At 44.1% G+C, this 17,790-nt stretch overlaps 1 protein-coding gene and 1 long non-coding RNA gene across 8 annotated transcripts; one reads left to right on the top strand and one right to left on the bottom strand.

The window, feature by feature from the left end:
- The first annotated feature begins 1,279 nt into the window (after window positions 1-1,279).
- On the top strand, window positions 1,280-5,554 carry LOC109783006 (glutamate dehydrogenase 1, mitochondrial). Of its 7 annotated transcripts, none has more exons than XR_002237620.4 (6): window positions 1,280-1,701; window positions 2,195-2,500; window positions 2,659-2,969; window positions 3,529-3,665; window positions 4,836-5,013; window positions 5,290-5,554. XR_002237620.4 is itself a non-coding variant. In XM_040391004.3 (4 exons), the coding sequence occupies exons 2-4, from the start codon at window positions 2,373-2,375 to the stop codon at window positions 3,568-3,570; spliced, it is 246 nt and encodes an 81-aa protein (XP_040246938.1). In that variant the 5' UTR covers window positions 1,285-1,701; window positions 2,195-2,372; the 3' UTR covers window positions 3,571-3,749. The 7 variants fall into 7 exon arrangements, 1 of the variants encoding a protein (XP_040246938.1); XR_005758140.3 differs by having other exon boundaries at window positions 1,281-1,701; window positions 2,659-2,949; XR_012183227.1 differs by having other exon boundaries at window positions 1,285-1,701; window positions 2,659-2,734.
- A 9,310-nt stretch (window positions 5,555-14,864) lies between these two features.
- LOC109783015 (uncharacterized) lies at window positions 14,865-17,586 on the bottom strand. Its single transcript, XR_012183226.1, has 3 exons — window positions 17,162-17,586; window positions 15,438-15,874; window positions 14,865-15,135 (listed from the first exon to the last, which is right to left on the bottom strand). It is a non-coding gene; the product is annotated as an uncharacterized lncRNA (long non-coding RNA).
- Window positions 17,587-17,790: the final 204 nt, after the last annotated feature.

Below are 17,790 nucleotides of genomic sequence, written 5' to 3'. Positions count from 1 at the left end.
TACCATGCAATCAGAAGCCATGCATATTGAAACCAAGTACATGCGTGTCATTCCCAGAACCCACATACATCGTAAGTAGAATTGACATACGTGAGTGAGATCCAACTTATGAATTGCTGTCTTCAAACTATTGTGAACTTATTTTTAGACGAAGGATAGAAAAAACAGGGCGATGTGGATGACGGAGGAAAATAAATTGATGGATGACAAAACGTTACTCTTACAACGTGAGGTTACACAAAAATATATGACACCTAAACAACCAAGCCTATGCACATAATATACCGGTGACTGCTACAAGACCGAGCCTGAGAAGCCAAAACTATCGTGGTTAATTACGTACTATATGTTATTAATAGACGATAAAGGAATTTGTGAGTGTACATGTGGGCTACAACTGATATCGAGCCTGCTGTGTACGAGAGTAATACAACATGGTTAACAGGAAAACATGACAGAGCAATACAACTTACTTTAATGCCTCATCTTAGTGGGGAACAATAATGATAAATTAAAAAATGTATTCGACAACATCTGCTAGGGCATTCACGTTGCGCGCAGCCTCCTAAGGGGCGGGCAAAGCCTCTTGTGGTGCGAGCTGAACATCCATTGGTGCGTGCACATCCTCCATTGATGAGAGTGGTGATTGATCGGAAATTGGTGAGGACAGGGGTGGGTGTTGAAATAGGAGCTCGTTGGAGGTTATATGAAGGGACCACATCTTGTTTGACAGCTACATTTTCAAGATTTAAGTTCCTTCCAAATAATAAGCCAACTTTCTTTTTTGAAAGCCAAATAATTAGCAAACTTTTGATTCCACCTGATTTTCAACATCAGAGGCATTAAGTCTGTCTCCAGTAATTGATCTTCCTCTTGATTTAACTGTCCGGCCCAGAATTAATATTTTTGCCAATCCCACGTGTATGGTCGCATGACTGCATGCATATTCAGACCTGGACTAGATAGACCTGGACCAGATATGTTTCCTTATTAGGTGAAAGAAAGGAAAGTAATTGGATATCGCATTGTGTAGCAGAATAATATGCAGAGGATATACACGATGTCACGTACGTCACAAATATTACAACGGTTACAGTGATTGGCTATTTTAGGGACCGTTCATCCACTGCAATCAAACGGTAGAGAAATAGGAGTTACAAGGAGTTACGGGATTAAAATTACACGAAATTACAAATAATAGTGGGACCATTACAAAATTATGGTGGGGCTACTTATTATCTAAAAGGGTAAATCCGTCCAATATCAGTAAGCCGATACATGTTATGTTCGCTCCCCTCGTTGCCCTATCTGTTCGAAGCAGCTTGGTAGGATAGGGCGGTGCCACCGATGACTCAGGCGGCGGCGGCGGCTGAGTGGTCGGCGAGGATGGCCGCTCGGGCGAGGAGGCGGAGCCGATGACCCCGGCGGCGGCGGCGGAGGGGTCCCAGGGGCTGGAGGACAAACATCTAATGCGGTCGCGGCTTCTCGCCGTCAAGAGCTAGATCGAGCGCACGGCGGTGGTAACCGTCCAAAGGAAGAGGAAGAGCAACCTGCACCAGTTCGGCGGCCGTAGCCGTCCAAGAGGCAGTTGACCGCCGAGGCATCTCTAGTTCTCATACAGCGCGGGTTTGACGGCCACTCCGGGATCGGTCGTCCCAGCGATAGGTGGAGGAGTTCAGCTAAAGGAGCCGGAGTACAGAGGTATATCTCCCCCTTCTCAATGCTCTTGATTAGAGTCAGTAGGTAGTGATTAGAGTCGGTATGGATTCAGAACCTACGTGCTGTGAAAAACAATTACAATTGGAGATTCAGAGTTCAGACACTGTTCTTCTAATTATGCATTGGACTATAGCCATTTCCCCACAGTGGCTCATCCATTATTGGATAACCACCATGTAGCTTGTTTACTTTAGATGACCCTCTTGCTGATTTCAATTGTTCTCTATACTGAAGCTTCAAAATGGGAATAATCTGTATTGGTGAATGTAAGATTCAGAAAAAGTGAATATCAAGTTGTTGGTGATTGCAAAAATCTGAAAGAAACGACTTTGATTTCTTCTAGTGAATGAAATTGTTGAGGTTGTTGTTGGTTTGTAATCTGAGTAGTTCCCTGCGTGATTCATGCTGCACTTTGGTTTACAAGTCTCATGCTACTGACAAACTTTTACACTTCATACATGCTACTTGACTGCAGCAACAGGCCAAACAACTGATGAACTTGTGACCTCAGTGTTTACACAAGGGAATAAACAACTCACAAGCTGGCTGAGTTTCTTATACATGCATTTCTCCTAGGTGATAGCTGCTGATCGTAGGTATGAAAAAAGATAGCTGCTGTCAAGAACTCCAATGGCATTGACATAGCCAAGTTGATGAAGCACTCGGCAGAGAACCGCGGGATCAAGGGCTCCCACGGAGCCGACGCCGTCGACCCGACCTCGCTGCTGACGGAAGATTGCGACGTGCTCCTCCCGGCAGCTCTGGGAGGAGTGATAAACAAGTAATCTTCTTTTTCCTCGTCCCACCTCACCTCATTCTATCTTCTATCAGATTACTGCTCTGAAGCTCAGTTAAAGTATCCTCCTGGCTGTTATTTTTTTCTGTATCTGAAAACATTTTTGTTAATAAAAAGTCCATTCGATTGTCTTCTTCTCCTAGGGACAATGCTGATGCCATCAAAGCAGAGTACATCATCGAGGCTTCTAACCACCCAACAGACCCCGAGACCGACGAGGCAAGAACACCAACATTTTGCCACAAAACTAAGCTGCATTTGTTGACACATTTCACACATTGACTGAGAGTAGAGAAATGTACATGTTCGTGGTGCGGATTCTGGCAAAGAAGGGCATGCTGATCCTACCGGACATCCTGGCCAACTCCGGCGGAGTGGTGAGCTACTTCGAGTGGGTGCAGAACATCCAGGGGTTCATGTGGGACGAGGAGAAGGTGAATCGGGAGCTCAAGACGTACATGACCCGTGCCTCAAACATAGTTCTGATTATTTAGCCAGTGTATGGGGCCGTATAGAAGGGACAATAATTATGTATAGTATATCTTCGAAAACCAGAATTGGCTCAATTTGAAAGAATACCTGCTTTATATGAATTTCTTGCCCGCTTTGCACGCATGGCTACAAGTGCATTACCATGCCTCAGCCATAATCATCCTTGACAAATATGGTAGTCACCTTTAGTATGGAACAGAAGAAGCATGCACAACCTATTTTGCCAATGAGCAAGTTTAGCATCTATTTGTACATTGCTGATCTTATGCTGGTTCTTATTGTTGTCCTAGCTGTTTAGTTAGTAAGCTGAACTCCTTTAGAGTAAAGCTAGCTGGGACATCTGTTTCAGTATTGTTACCCAACAGAGTTGGGCACGGATTTATTACTTGGAAATTTGTTAGCTCCATGTATTGCATTAGTCTCGATGCAACACAAGCTGCAATGTACCAACTCTTGTTGACATGTCTTTATCAAAAATGGTACATGGTATTCCTGATGCTATTATTTCTTATATTCTGCAGGAGAGGCTGGCATTTGACAATACGATTGTGTGTGTGCGTTGACAGATGCTGCTGCAGCCTGTAGTTTTTCTTGTGGAGTCGACCGTAGTAATCCATCAAACTAGCTGAATTATTGATTCTGTTCCTTTTGTTGGGAGGTAATAATCTCACACTCAACTCGTGATTAGTAGTGTAACCATGATATTTACATCATTGCTCATTACCCTGTGTCAGCCACGATATTTACATGCTATGGTTTTTCTTCCTTAAATGGTTATAAACATTCTTTTCTTTCACAAAAAATGCTTCTCTCATTACCCTGTGTCAGCCATAATCATCGCCGACTTAAACCAGAACTATATAATTAGGCAGTGTTTGGCGCCGTATAGAATGGGGAGCATGCATTTGTAAGTAGTTACTTCTGGTACTGTTTTAAAAATCAGGATTCTCTGATGCAGATAGGTTCGGATCAGTTGGTGCAAATGATAGAAGTCAAACATGCAGCATTACCTGGTTTAAAACCTATGAGAAGTCAGGCCAAACTATGCCCCTGACAAGAGACCATTAATGCAGCACATATGTATCATCACTTATTATGACAAGTGGCACAATAGCAACACAAGCGTGTGGTGTTTGGATGGACACTAAGTGTCACACATTTGGATGGACAGTAAGTATCACACATTCGCAATGCAAAACATAATAGTAGAAATAATATGCAAAAACATCAGAACATAAGTGTAGTCTTTAATTCAAAGAACATGCTACGAAGAACAATCATGTGGAACTGCCCTTGAAGTGACACTCCGTGTAGCCCATTCATGGCTGTACGAATGGGCTAGACACCACGCTTGATAGTCTGCGATTGCGTCCATTAACCTCACTTGTTTAGCGATAGTCTTGGTGTCAAATTGTTGTTTGACTGGATTACTAGGAGGGGCATTCTTCCTCGGGTGTCCACGTTTACGCTTTGGGGCACCAGATGTGTCTGGTTTGTTTGTAACATCAGGGTTGATGATGATCGTGACGTCGTCATCTGCACCTTTTCGTTCTTCTGGAATGCTTGCTTCGTACTCGTCTGTCTATAGAGGAAATAGTGGTGTGTTACATGCAATCATGAAAGGTAGAACTACATGACATGAAATGCTAGTTGTGTAGAACTTACCGTTATAGGATTCTTGTATGATTTTTTTTTCCGAAGCTTGTAGCAATCTGAACGCAGCAGGCTTGAAAATATTTTCCAGCTGAAAATATGTGTTTGTGCCTGAATTAGATAGCGACGCATAACTGTGATGTAAAGTTGAAGTTAATTAAGTATTGTTGTGTAGGTGAGATCATATAGATATACATACCCGTCCTCTGTTGTGGTATGTTAGTATAGCAAGTGGTTTTCCACTGGCTAGTAGCACCAACATAATACGCCGGGCCCTCCAAGACCAGTTTTACTGCAGACGACCTTTTGGTGGTCAGGATCTAATCTGTCGATCGTGTCCGCGAACCTTGAAGGTGAGCACGATAACCTCATATTTGCATGTTTCACACTGAGTTCCTCCAAAAAAGCCTGAAATATGTGTAATGGGTAAAAGAACTATGTGTTTTCAAAGATTTTAACCTAACTGGGATTAACATACCTGATTGGTTACGTCTGGTAGTGGTAATTCTGTGTCAGCATAACTATTGGACGAACTAGCCATTCCTGGAAAATATGCACAAAGATAGACTGGATCAATTCATTCGAATGCAGATTGTGATGGTTTCTTTGTGACTGTTGACTAAGATCAGGCGTTCTCACCGTCTTGCGAATGGGTGGATGAAGAGGAAGCAGTACCGTTGTATCGCACAGGCTAGGTGGGTGGTGGCACAGGCCAAGCGGCGGCGAGTCAGGCCCTGTTGACGTACGGTTGTTGCTGGGCGCTCCGATTTTTATTGTCCAGCTGTGCTAATTCATGTACCTGCGGGCGGTACCCAGGACGCCAAATAAATGAACATTCCAACATAATCATGTACGAGCCTGTTTAAACAAACTTACCGATATTCTTGGTTTTTATTTCTATATGCTGGCGCGAGTCGTTGCAAGATGGCATGGCTGAGAGAGTTAGCGCCGGTGACGAGCAGAGAGGCGGATCACGATGCTGTGGACGGAGCAAAATTCAGAGAAAAACCCATAAGATCTCATGATGGGTTCATGCAGAGAATAAGCGGAACCCATTCTTTCGTTTGAAATCATCTCATGCGTTGCCTTAGTTCTAACTGATAAGAGCCGGCATTCTCACCTTAAATCCAACGTGTGGACGAAGAACAAGCAGTGACGTCGTATTCCGCAGGGCAGATGGGCGGTCGGCGGCAGCTCCGTTCCCGTGGGTGAGGACGGCGGCTCCGATACAGCCGGTGAACAGGTCGGCGGCGTTCGATGGGACTGGCCTTGGAGGAGAAGGTCGCGTGTGAATCGGAGGTGATCAGAGGTTGTTGCACATAATGGGGGAGGTGGGAGCGGAGCATGAGAATATTTGGGAAGGGGCGATAGATACGCGCGTGATATAAGATTGATTGCTCCTTTAAAATCGGAAAGATTGATTGACGAAACACCAAATTTTCTGGCACGTCTGTTTCTCGCCTGCGCGCGGGCTTTGGCCAAAATAATTGTCTGGTAACTTTTTTTTGCATGGTAATACGTGTCTCATTTATATAGAATAAAGATCAAGTTACAAGGCACGTAAGCACCGGTCATACATGACTGAAAAGATAGGAAAATACTATGCAAAATACCAGCGCCTGTCACTTTCCTTCGACACCACCGAAGCGGCCACCAAAGGGTAAAAAGACAGATCACCTCTTCGCCCAAGCTCGACGCGGCTCCATTGCTGATCAGCAGCTTTACGGACCTCCAAAGTAGTTTGCCAAAAGCAAAACCATAGCCGTTGAAAGAATCAGACCGGGGCAACATGTCCCCGGACACGCCATCGAACTTCAGAACTGACACCCTCGCATGACGACGACATCGGAGAAGGAAACCAGAACTGACCGCCTTCGACCACAGACCCAACACAAGATACTCCATCTTCCAGCTGTCACTTGCGTAGACAACCGCCTGCGCGTACTCCTGAACGGCAAAACCTCCCTGCTCTACCATGACGTCGGAGACAACGCCACAGCAACGGGGACAGAGCAGAAGGAGAGACACACCTGATGGAGTCGCCGTCGCGGCCTCGTCAACACCATCCATGAACCCTAACGCTGTCGATCTGAGGGATCGACAGAGACACGATGCCATCAACTCCGAGACGCCGCCATGAAGGACACCGCCGGTGTGGGAGTGGGGTTGAGGCAGATTTATTCGTCCGGGCGCCGCTCCCACCACCCCAACGACGCACCACGACCTAAAAATCCAAAACCTAACTACAGAGCGGAGGAACGGGGTCCCCTCTCCCTCCTGTCGCCGGAACAGCGGCCGAAGGGAGAGGGGGCCAGCACACCGGCCGGTGGAGATCGGAGGAAAAGAGTCACGGATAGTCCAAGTCCGAGTCACCGATAACTACCGGTAGTCGGGGTCGAGACGAGGAGCACTTGAAGTGCTATTGGCGGGACCGCCCAGCTGGGCACCATGTGAACATAGTTTTGGGTTCGGAATACACATAGTGTTGATAGCCAACTCTTGTCGTGAGAATCCGTCTTAACTCGTTGGGGACTGCTCGTGGTGTTAGCATTTTCTGATGACCCATTGTGCTAAAAGGGATCCGAGGATCGATAGTGCTACTGGTAGTATCAGACAACTCATGGTGGTAGTGATGTATCCGGATGACCCATGGTACTAGACGTAAAGAGCCATGATCGTAGTACTACCTGTAGCGGATGGCCCACAACGACCGGCCTTACTTGTTCGGGCTCAGCATCACGGGTATAGACGAGGAGTAATTGAAGTGCTATTGGCGGATCCATGCGGGTGGTAACCAATTTTTTCCTAAGCGTACCATTTTGTTCTTCACTAGTTTGGAACGAAATGTCAATTCTGATCATACGAGTGTTATAAATATTTGAACACGTACGTATCTTGTAGATTAAAGAAAGGGTCATGGGCCCAGTAAAATAAAGTTGGAAGTTACCAGACAATTGAGTGATGAGTGTTTTGGGGTGACCTTCGTCTAAAGCATAGGGGACGACCTTCGTCCTTTCTCTCTCTTCTGCTGTGGTCAGGTCTTGAGTCTTACTCAATACTCACACCTTGTAACACAGCCAAGAACTCCTTCTTTGCTGATCTATTTTGAACTCCTTCAAAATCTTGTCACGGTATGTATTCATTTGAAAGTACTATTAAGCGTTTTTGATCTATCCTTATAGATCTTGATGCTCAATGTTCAAGTAGCTTAATCCAGGTTTTCCATTAAAAAACACTTTTCAAATAACCCTGTATGCTTTCCAGAAATTCTACATCATTTCTGATCAACAATATGTCAACAACATATACTCATCAGAAATTCTATAATGCTCCCACTCACTTCTTTGGAAACACAAGTTTCTCATGAACTTTGTATAAACCCAAAATCTTTGATCATCTCATCAAAGCGTTCATTCCAACTCCGAGATGCTTACTCCAATCCTTAGAAGGATTGCTGGAGCTTTGCATACTTGTTAGCATCTTTCAGGATTGACAAAACCTTCTGGTTGTATCACATACAACCTTTCCTCAAGAAAATCGTCGAGGAAACAATGTTTTGACATCCTATCTGCAAGATTTCATAAATAATGCAGTAACTGCTAATACAATTCCAACAGACTCTTAGCATCGCTACGAGTGAGAAAGTCTCATCGCAGTCAACTCCTTGAACTTGCCGGAAAACATCTTAAGGACAAGTCGAGCTTTCTTAATGGTGACACTTACCATCATTGTCTGTCTTCCCTTTAAAATCCATCTGTACCCAACAGCCTTACGACCATCAAGTAGTTCTTTCAAAGTCTATACTTTGTTTTCATACATGGATCCTCTCGGATTTTATGGCCTCGAGCCATTCGTCGGAATCCGGGCCCACCATCGCTTCTCCATAGCTCGTAGGTTCATTGTTGTCTAGCAACATGACTTCCAAGACAGGATTACGTACCACTCTGAAGTAGTACGCATCCTTGTTGTCCTACGAGGTTTGGCAGTGACTTGATCCGAAGTTTCATGATCACTATCATAAGCTTCCACTTCAATTGATGTAGGTGCCACAGGAACAACTTCATGTGCCCTGCTACACACTAGTTGAAGTGACGGTTCAATAACCTCATCAAGTCTCCACCATCCTCCCACTCAATTCTTTCGAGAGAAACTTTTCCTCGAGAAAGGACCTGTTTCTAGAAACAATCACCTTGCTTCCGGATCTGAAATAGGAGGTATACCCAACTGTTTTGGGTATTCCATGAAGATGCATTTATCCGCTTTGGGTTCGAGCTTATCAGCCTGAAACATTTTCACATAAGCGTCGCAGCCCCAAACTTTTAAGAAACGATAGCTTAGGTTTCTCTAAACCATAGTTCATACTGTGTCGTCTCAACGGAATTGCGTGGTGCCCTATTTAAAGTGAATGCGGTTGTCAGTAATGCCTAACCCATAAACGATAGTGGTAATTCGATAAGAGACATCATGGTATGCACCATATCCAATAGGGTGCAGTTATGATGTTTGGACACACCATCACACTATGGTGTTCCAGGCGGTATTTATTGTGAAACACTTTCCACAATGTCTTAATTGTGTGCCAAACTCGTAACTCAGATATCTCTATGATCATATCATAGACATTTTATCCTCTTGTCACGACGATCTTCAACTTCACTCTGAAATTACTTGAAACTTTCAATAATTCAGACTTGTGTTTTATCAAGTAAATATTCTCAGCATCTACTCAAATCATCTATGAAGTAAGAACATAACGATATCCACTGCGTGCCTCAGCACTCATTGGACTGCACACATCAAAATGTATCACTTCCAACAAGTTGCTTTCTTGTTCCATCTTACTGAAAACGAGGCCTTTCAGTCATCTTGCCCATGTGGTATGATTTGCATGTCTCAAGTGATTCAAAATCAAGTGAGTCCAAATGATCCATCTGTATGGACTTTCTTCATGCATATATACTAATAGACATGGTTCGCATGTCTCAATCTTTTCAAAAACGAGTGAGTCCAAAGATCCATCAACATGGAGCTTCTTCATGCGTTTTATACCAATATGACTCAAGTGGCAGTGCCACAAGTATGTGGTACTATCATTACTATCTTATATCTTTTGGCATGAACATGTGTATCACTACGATCGAGATTCAATAAACCATTCATTTTAGGTGCAAGACCATTGAAGGTATTATTCAAATAGACAAAATAACCATTATTCTCCTTTAATGAATAACCGTATTGCGATAAACATAATCCAATCATGTCTATGCTCAACGCAAACACCAAATAATAATTATTCAGGTTTAACCCCAATCTCGATGGTAGAGGGAGCATGCGATGCTTGATCACATCAACCTTGGAAACACTTCCAACACATATCGTCATCTCACCTTTAGCTAGTCTCCGTTTATTCTGTAGCCTTTTATTTCGAGTTACCAACACTTAGCAACCGAACCGGTATCTAATACCCTGGTGCTACTAGGAGTACTAGTAAAGTACACATTAATATAATGTATATCCAATATACTTCTGTCGACCTTGCCTGCCTTCTCATCTACCAAGTATCTAGGGTAGTTCTGCTTCAGTGACCGTTCCCCTCATCACAGAAGCACTTAGTCTCGGGTTTGGGTTCAACCTTGGGTTTCTTTACTAGAGCAGCAACTGATTTGCCGTTTCATGAAGTATCCCTTCTTTCCCTTGCCCTTCTTGAAACTAGTGGTTTTACTAACCATCAACAATTGATGCTCCTACTTGATTTCTACTTTCGTGGTGTCAAACATCGCGAATAGCTCAAGGATCATCATATCTATCCCTGATTTTTATAGTTCATCACAAAGCTCTAGTAGCTTGGTGGCAGTGACTTTGGAGAACCATCACTATCTCATCTGGAAGATTAACTCCCACTCGATTCAAGCGATTGTAGTACTCAGACAATCTGAGCACATGCTCAACGATTGAGCTTTTCTCCCTTAGTTTGCAGGCTTAAGAAACTTGTCAGAGGTCTCATACCTCTTGACGTGGGCATTAGTCTGAAATCCCAATTTCAGTCTTTGGAACATCTCATATGTTCTGCGACGTTTCAAAACCGTCTTTGGTGCCACAATTTTAAACCGTTAGCATTACACACTGAACTATCACGTAGTCATCAAAACGTGTATGTCAGATGTTTCGCAACATCTACAGACGACGCTGAGGTTCAGCACACCGAGCGGTGCATTAAGGACAGAAGCCTTCTGTGCAGCAATGAGGACAATCCTCAGTTTACGGACCTAGTCCGCATAATTGCTACTGTCAACTTTCAATTAAATTTTCTCTAGGAACATATCTTAAACAGTAGAACTAAAGCGTAAGCTATGACATAATTTGCAAAGACCTTTTGACTATGTTCATGATAATTAAGTTCATCTGATTATTTAATGAACTCCCACTCAGATAGACATCCCTCTAGTCATCTAAGTGATACATGATCCGAGTCAAACTAGGCCGTGTCCGATCATCACGTGAGACGGACTAGTCATCATCGGTGAACATCTCCATGTTGATCGCATCTACTATACGACTCATGTTCGACCTTTCGATCTCTTGTGTTCCGAGGCCATGTCTGTACATGCTAGGCTCGTCAAGTCAACCTAAGTGTTTCGCATGTGTTCCGAGGCCATGTCTGTACATGCTAGGCTCGTCAACACTCGTTGTATTCGAACGTTAGAATCTATCACACCCGATCATCACGTGGTGCTTCGAAACAACGAACCTTCGCAACGGTGCACAGTTAGGGGGAACACGTCTCTTGAAATTTTAGTGAGGGATCATCTTATTTATGCTACCGTCGTTCTAAGCAAATAAGATGTAAACATGACAAACATCACATGCAAATCATAAAGTGACGTGATATGGCCAATATCATCTTGCGCCTTTGATCTCCATCTTCGAGGCGCGGCATGATCACCTTCGTCACTGGCATGACACCATGATCTCCATCATCATGATCTCCATCATCGTGTCTTCATGAAGTTGTCTCGCCAACTATTACTTCTACTACTATGGCTAACGGTTAGCAATAAAGTAAAGTAATTACATGACGTTTTCATTGACACGCGGGTCATACAATAAATTAAGACAACTCCTATGGCTCCTGCCGGTTGTCATACTCATCGACATGCAAGTCGTGATTTCTATTACAAGAACATGATCAATCTCATACATCACATATATCATTCATCACATCCTTTTGGCCATATCACATCACATAGCATTCCCTGCAAAAACAAGTTAGACGTCCTCTAATTGTTGTTGCATGTTTTACGTGGCTGCTATGGGTTTCTAGCAAGAACGTTTCTTACCTACGCAAAAGCCACAACGGTGATATGCCAATTGCTATTTACCCTTCATAAGGACCCTTTTCATCGAATCCGATCCAACTAAAGTGGGAGAGACAGACACCCGCTAGCCACCTTATGCATCAAGTGCATGTCAGTCGGTGGAACCTGTGTCACGTAAGAGTACGTGTAAGGTCGGTCCGGGCCGCTTCATCCCACAATGCCGCCGAATCAAGATAAGACTAGTAACGGTAAGCAAATTGAACAAATCATCGCCCACAACTACTTTGTGTTATACTCGTGCATAGAATCTACGCATAGACCTGGCTCATGATGCCATTGTTGGGGAATGTAGCAGAAATTCAAAATTTTCCTACGTGTCACCAAGATCAATCTAGGAGATGCTAGCAACGAGAGGGGAGGAGTGCATCTACATACCCTTGTAGATCGCGAGCGGAAGCATTCAAGAGAACGGGGTTGATGGAGTCGTACTCGTCGTGATCCAAATCACCGATGATCCTAGCGCCGAACGGACGGCACCTCCGCGTTCAACACACGTACGGAGCAGCGACGTCTCCTCCTTCTTGATCCAGCAAGGGGGGAGGAGAGGTTGATGGAGATCTAGCAGCACGACGGCGTGGTGGTGGAAGTAGCGGGATCCCGGTAGGGCTTCGCCAAGCGCAAGCGGGGAGGAAGAGGTGTCACGGGAGGGAGAGGGAGGAGATCCCATCTACAGGGGGGCGGCGGCCAAGGGGGGGAACTTGCCCCCCAAGTCAGGTGGGGCGCCCCCCACCCCCAGGGTTTCCAACCCTAGGCGCAGGGGGATGCCCATGGGGGCGCACCAGCCCACCAGGGGCTGGTTCCCTTCCCACTTCAGCCCATGGGGCCCTCCGGGATAGGTGGCCCCACCCGGTGGACCCTCGGGACCCTTCCGGTGGTCCCGGTACAATACCGGTGACCCCCGAAACTTTCCCGGTGGCCGAAACTGGACTTCCTATATATAATTCTTCACCTCCGGACCATTCCGCGTGACGTCCGGAATCTCATCCGGGACTCCGAACAACTTTCAGGTTACCGCATACTAGTATCTCTACAACCCTAGCGTCACCGAACCTTAAGTGTGTAGACCCTACGGGTTCGGGAGACATGCAGACATGACCGAGACGACTCTCCGGTCAATAACCAACAGCGGGATCTGGATACCCATGTTGGCTCCCACATGTTCCACGATGATCTCATCGGATGAACCACGATGTCGAGGATTCAATCAATCCCGTATACAATTCCCTTTGTCAATCGGTATGTTACTTGCCCGAGATTCGATCGTCGGTATCCCAATACCTTGTTCAATCTCGTTACCGGCAAGTCACTTTACTCGTACCGTAACGCATGATCCCGTGGCTAACTCCTTAGTCACATTGAGCTCATTATGATGATGCATTACCGAGTGGGCCCAGAGATACCTCTCCGTCATACGGAGTGACAAATCCCAGTCTCGATTCGTGCCAACCCAACAGACACTTTCGGAGATACCTGTAGTGCACCTTTATAGCCACCCAGTTACGTTGTGACGTTTGGTACACCCAAAGCATTCCTACGGTATCCGGGAGTTGCACAATCTCATGGTCTAAGGAAATGATACTTGACATTAGAAAAGCTCTAGCAAACGAACTACATGATCTTGTGCTATGCTTAGGATTGGGTCTTGTCCATCACATCATTCTCCTAATGATGTGAGCCCGTTATCAATGACATCCAATGTCCATGGTCAGGAAACCATAACCTTCTATTGATCAACGAGCTAGTCAACTAGAGGCTTACTAGGGACATGTTGTGGTCTGTGTATTCACACATGTATTACGGTTTCCAGTTAATACAATTATAGCATGAACAACTGACAATTATCATGAACAAGGAAATACAATAATAACCATTTTATTATTGCCTCTAGGGCATATTTCCAACACATGTGTCCTCTAATTTTACTACTACCACCAGTATGGGTAGTCCGAACCCAAAACTACATTGACATGGCGATGACCAGGTGGGCTGTCCCACTACAATTTCAAGCTTTAGAGCTGAATTATTGTCCCAAGTAGTGTTTACATTATTTTTGAACCAACAATCACTTCATTCAAGTGACAATTGTGAGACTATGTTTACAATAATAGGCTTTCAACTTTGAGTTGTTGCTCAATTTTTAGATGAAAGGTTCCTTTGATGCCCGCACAATAAATTTTGGCTTTTACTATTTTTGTATTGCATATGCCGCACTAGTCCAAACAAGTGTTATGTTCATAACGTCAATTAAACGACCAGTTTTACTAAGAATGTCACTACGTTTTGGATTTCTTTTCCTTTAGCTATTTATACAGGAACGAATGAATCAAGTTTCTACCAAAACAGAACTATAGAATCAGTTCTTCTAGTTAAGCATTGGGGAGCTGATAGGATGCAAATTTGCGCAGGCACATTTCATGAGACAAGCAAAGAGTATTAGCTAACATTTTGGGTACAATTTGTCAAAATGCATATTTTCCATCATATAGTTGTACATGTACCTAGGTATAACCAATCAGATAGCACATTGGTTGAATCAGTTTCAAAGTTCAGGGTCAGTACATGACAAGCCAGTACTGAAATGATCACCTATCAACAAGCTTAGGATAGGCCCAAACATGTAGTCTCCAGTGCTCCTTCTGTACAAGCATTTCAGGCGACAACAATGTTCGTTGGCATAAAAAATGAGCAGGAGGACTCGACCAACTCCATTTGAAATAGTGCTACATAAGGGTACGCTAACTGAAACTGATTTTCAGCAATGGTGAACAACAAGACCAATTCCACAAATAATGTACAGAAGTAGTAGAGCAAGCACAACACAATGTCACTAATAAACATATAAATGGGAGCCTTCTTCATAGAATGCAGACCTTGGTCGCAATCAGTCATGATACATATGATAGGGTACGTACTCTGATTACATAGCATCCTAATTAATCCATCACACTCTACAAGTTTTTTTTGCGGGTACACTCTACAAGTTATAACAAAGATAGTTACTGGAATTGCAAGTAAGGAAATGCAGCTGTCTTCTCTTCCTTGCTGAAGCCTTTGTCCATTCAAAAGCTCCCACATATCCTTTTTCTTCACATGGCAACCCTGTTTCAGAGAAAGCAGAGGAGGTTCAGGATAGCGGCACACAAATTTCCTTGCTGGAACCTGAACATTACATAGCAGGTTCACAAATTTACTACTCGTATTGTGGCACACAACTCCAAAACAGCAGCTTCGTAAGCTCATGATTTAGATGCTGTGTAAATTAAGCATGACAGGTCAATTCTGAACTACATATGGCAATCTCACTTTTAGGAAAGGAGGATCATCATACACATATATAGCTCACTTCATCTGGGGCAGGGGCTATGGGAGAGGATTTCACTTGAAACGGAAGCAATATATACCTGACTGATGTGAAGCGTTGTCCCAGATGTATTCACAAGAGTCTAGAAGATGTGCTCAACCAACCGTCACAAAAACAAATAAATTATTATTCGCCTAAGTTGGTACAAGGAATGTACAGGTGCCAAAATCTCATCACACCAGCTAAAAGATGACAAAAAAGTCTTGTTAAGATATGTCAAAAATTATTCACTGGAGAGAGGAAGAGTTGAATGTAACATAATCGGAGGGATAAACTTGATCTGAATATGTCAAATGTGACTATGAAATTCTTTCTTAAGTCTGGCATACATAAACATAACATCGAAAGCTTTTCAAATCAACATTGCAGAAAACTGAAAACAACTGCGAAATTTCACAATACCTATGTATCATATGTGCAAACCCGTGCAGTAGGAATACTTAAGCCGCAGCTCAAATGAGGTCGGCCAGATAGATCCTGCATACAAGGGGATAAGGAATGAACAACAAGCAGGTATTCTCAACACAGCAAAACTCAATTGTTTAGTACAGATTTACATATTCACTGCATTACGGAAGAACAAGCATGTAAGCCAAGATATGAAGTTAAATAATTGCAGCTCTCTCACTACCATTCAAGTCTTCATTTTGTCTGAGATAGATGAGTCTGAAAAACAACTTTTTTTCAAAAAATTGACAGCAGCTCTGTCATTTCCATTAGAGAAGAAGAGAATATTGTCTCAAGCTAACTATTCGAAAAATTGACAGGAGCTTCATCATTTTTATTGCTAGGTTCGTAGTAAGACTTAACATTGCTGCCTGTGCAAAATTAACTAGATGTATGGTTGTTTGAGTTATACATGTTTCTACTTACAAGGTTATATATGAAAACAGAACTAAATAGACATTTTAAATATATTTCAGTCATAATATGACCATTTCCTGCAACTGTAACTATGAAATCCAAATTTCCTTGGTTCAGTTTTAGTAAATGTCTGATCTTTAACTTGCAGATTCAACGGTACTGTAACCAAGGACATGACCGAAGCCAAACAAACACTAGGCTTTGCCTACCGATGTCCGATGTGCAAAACAAAAACAAACTAAATACAGATTCAGCTCCCATCATCCTGAACTACTCTGACTAAGCCCATGGCCCTCATCCAGATCATTTCCTTAATCCTACAAACAATGGTAGCCACCCTCTGGTACTCATGCCTGCATATCATAACAGCAGATGCTTCACTGCAGGAAAGCATGTGGTAATTGCCTAACTGCAGAACCAGGAAAATTTGGGTGGGGTGGGGGGGGGGGGGGGGGGGGGATTTGGTGCCTTCACATGAATATTGCACTGAATAAATTGTGAACACCAATATCTAGTTGCTTTTTACTTCATGATTGTTGCACTAACGAGACTGACTAAATATGAGCTGGCTCAAAGCCTAGGTTGCATAGCAATTGTCTGCAGTTTAAATTTGCAGCTAAAGGAAGGAACACCATCCTGGAAGAAAATTATACTCCCATTTGCAAAACAACCAGCTAGACAAAGACGCAAAATAATTAGAGAAGCCAGCAAAATGTTTAGTTAGTACAGTATCATTTTTGCCTTGAGTGCAGCTGACGTTACATTCAACTGAAGATAAGGTATTACAGGCTTTTGCCTTCTAACCGTGGAATTAACAACAGTTTTCTCAATCTAGTGTGATGGCAAGGTAATGGGAGGGGGTCAGGGAAGTGGGTGGAGGAAGGCAGGAATGGTGGCTACCTGCCTACGGACTGGTCCGCGGCGTTGCTCGGCATGACCGGATGCTCGACGGAGGGATGCGGTGGAGGGGGCGGTGGGGCAGAGGAGGCTTCGGCGGGCTCGGCACGCCGCGCCTGATGGCATGCAGTTCCCGCGGCTCCTGGCGGCAATCCGGCGGGATCCCTTGATTGCGGCGGCGGCGAGGTCCGGTGGGATCCCTTGTTTGCGGCGGCGGCTTTGGACGGGAACTGGATTAGGGGAGGTGCGAGAAAAAGTATAGGCGGCTGCGGCCGTGTGACGGTCTGAGGCAGCGGTGGCACGACCGCCAGGAGGGACGCCGTCGTCGCCACGGTCGAGGGGAGGATCGGCGGCGGCGGCTGTGCGAGGGGATTGAGGAGGTTAATAAACTGACAACGACGAAGGCTGTGCGAGGGATTGACTAGCGACTGGATTGACCTGCTAATTTACTACTCTATCCTTTTCACACATAAAAAACCTTTAAATGATTTCTTTGATCCAACGGTTAGAAAAAATCAGAGGCGGAGTTACACGAAATTACGAGTGGTAACTCGTCAATCACCGTAAAAGAGCTCCACAAATATAGAAATAAACACCGCAGATTTTTGTGTTCTTTTCCTTCTCATCGTGAT

This window comes from Aegilops tauschii, chromosome 5 (genome assembly GCF_002575655.3).
Source record: "Aegilops tauschii subsp. strangulata cultivar AL8/78 chromosome 5, Aet v6.0, whole genome shotgun sequence".
Lineage (NCBI taxonomy): Eukaryota > Viridiplantae > Streptophyta > Magnoliopsida > Poales > Poaceae > Aegilops > Aegilops tauschii.
Note: the sequence above shows the minus strand (reverse complement) of the source record. Positions and strands in the feature narration are given on the sequence as shown.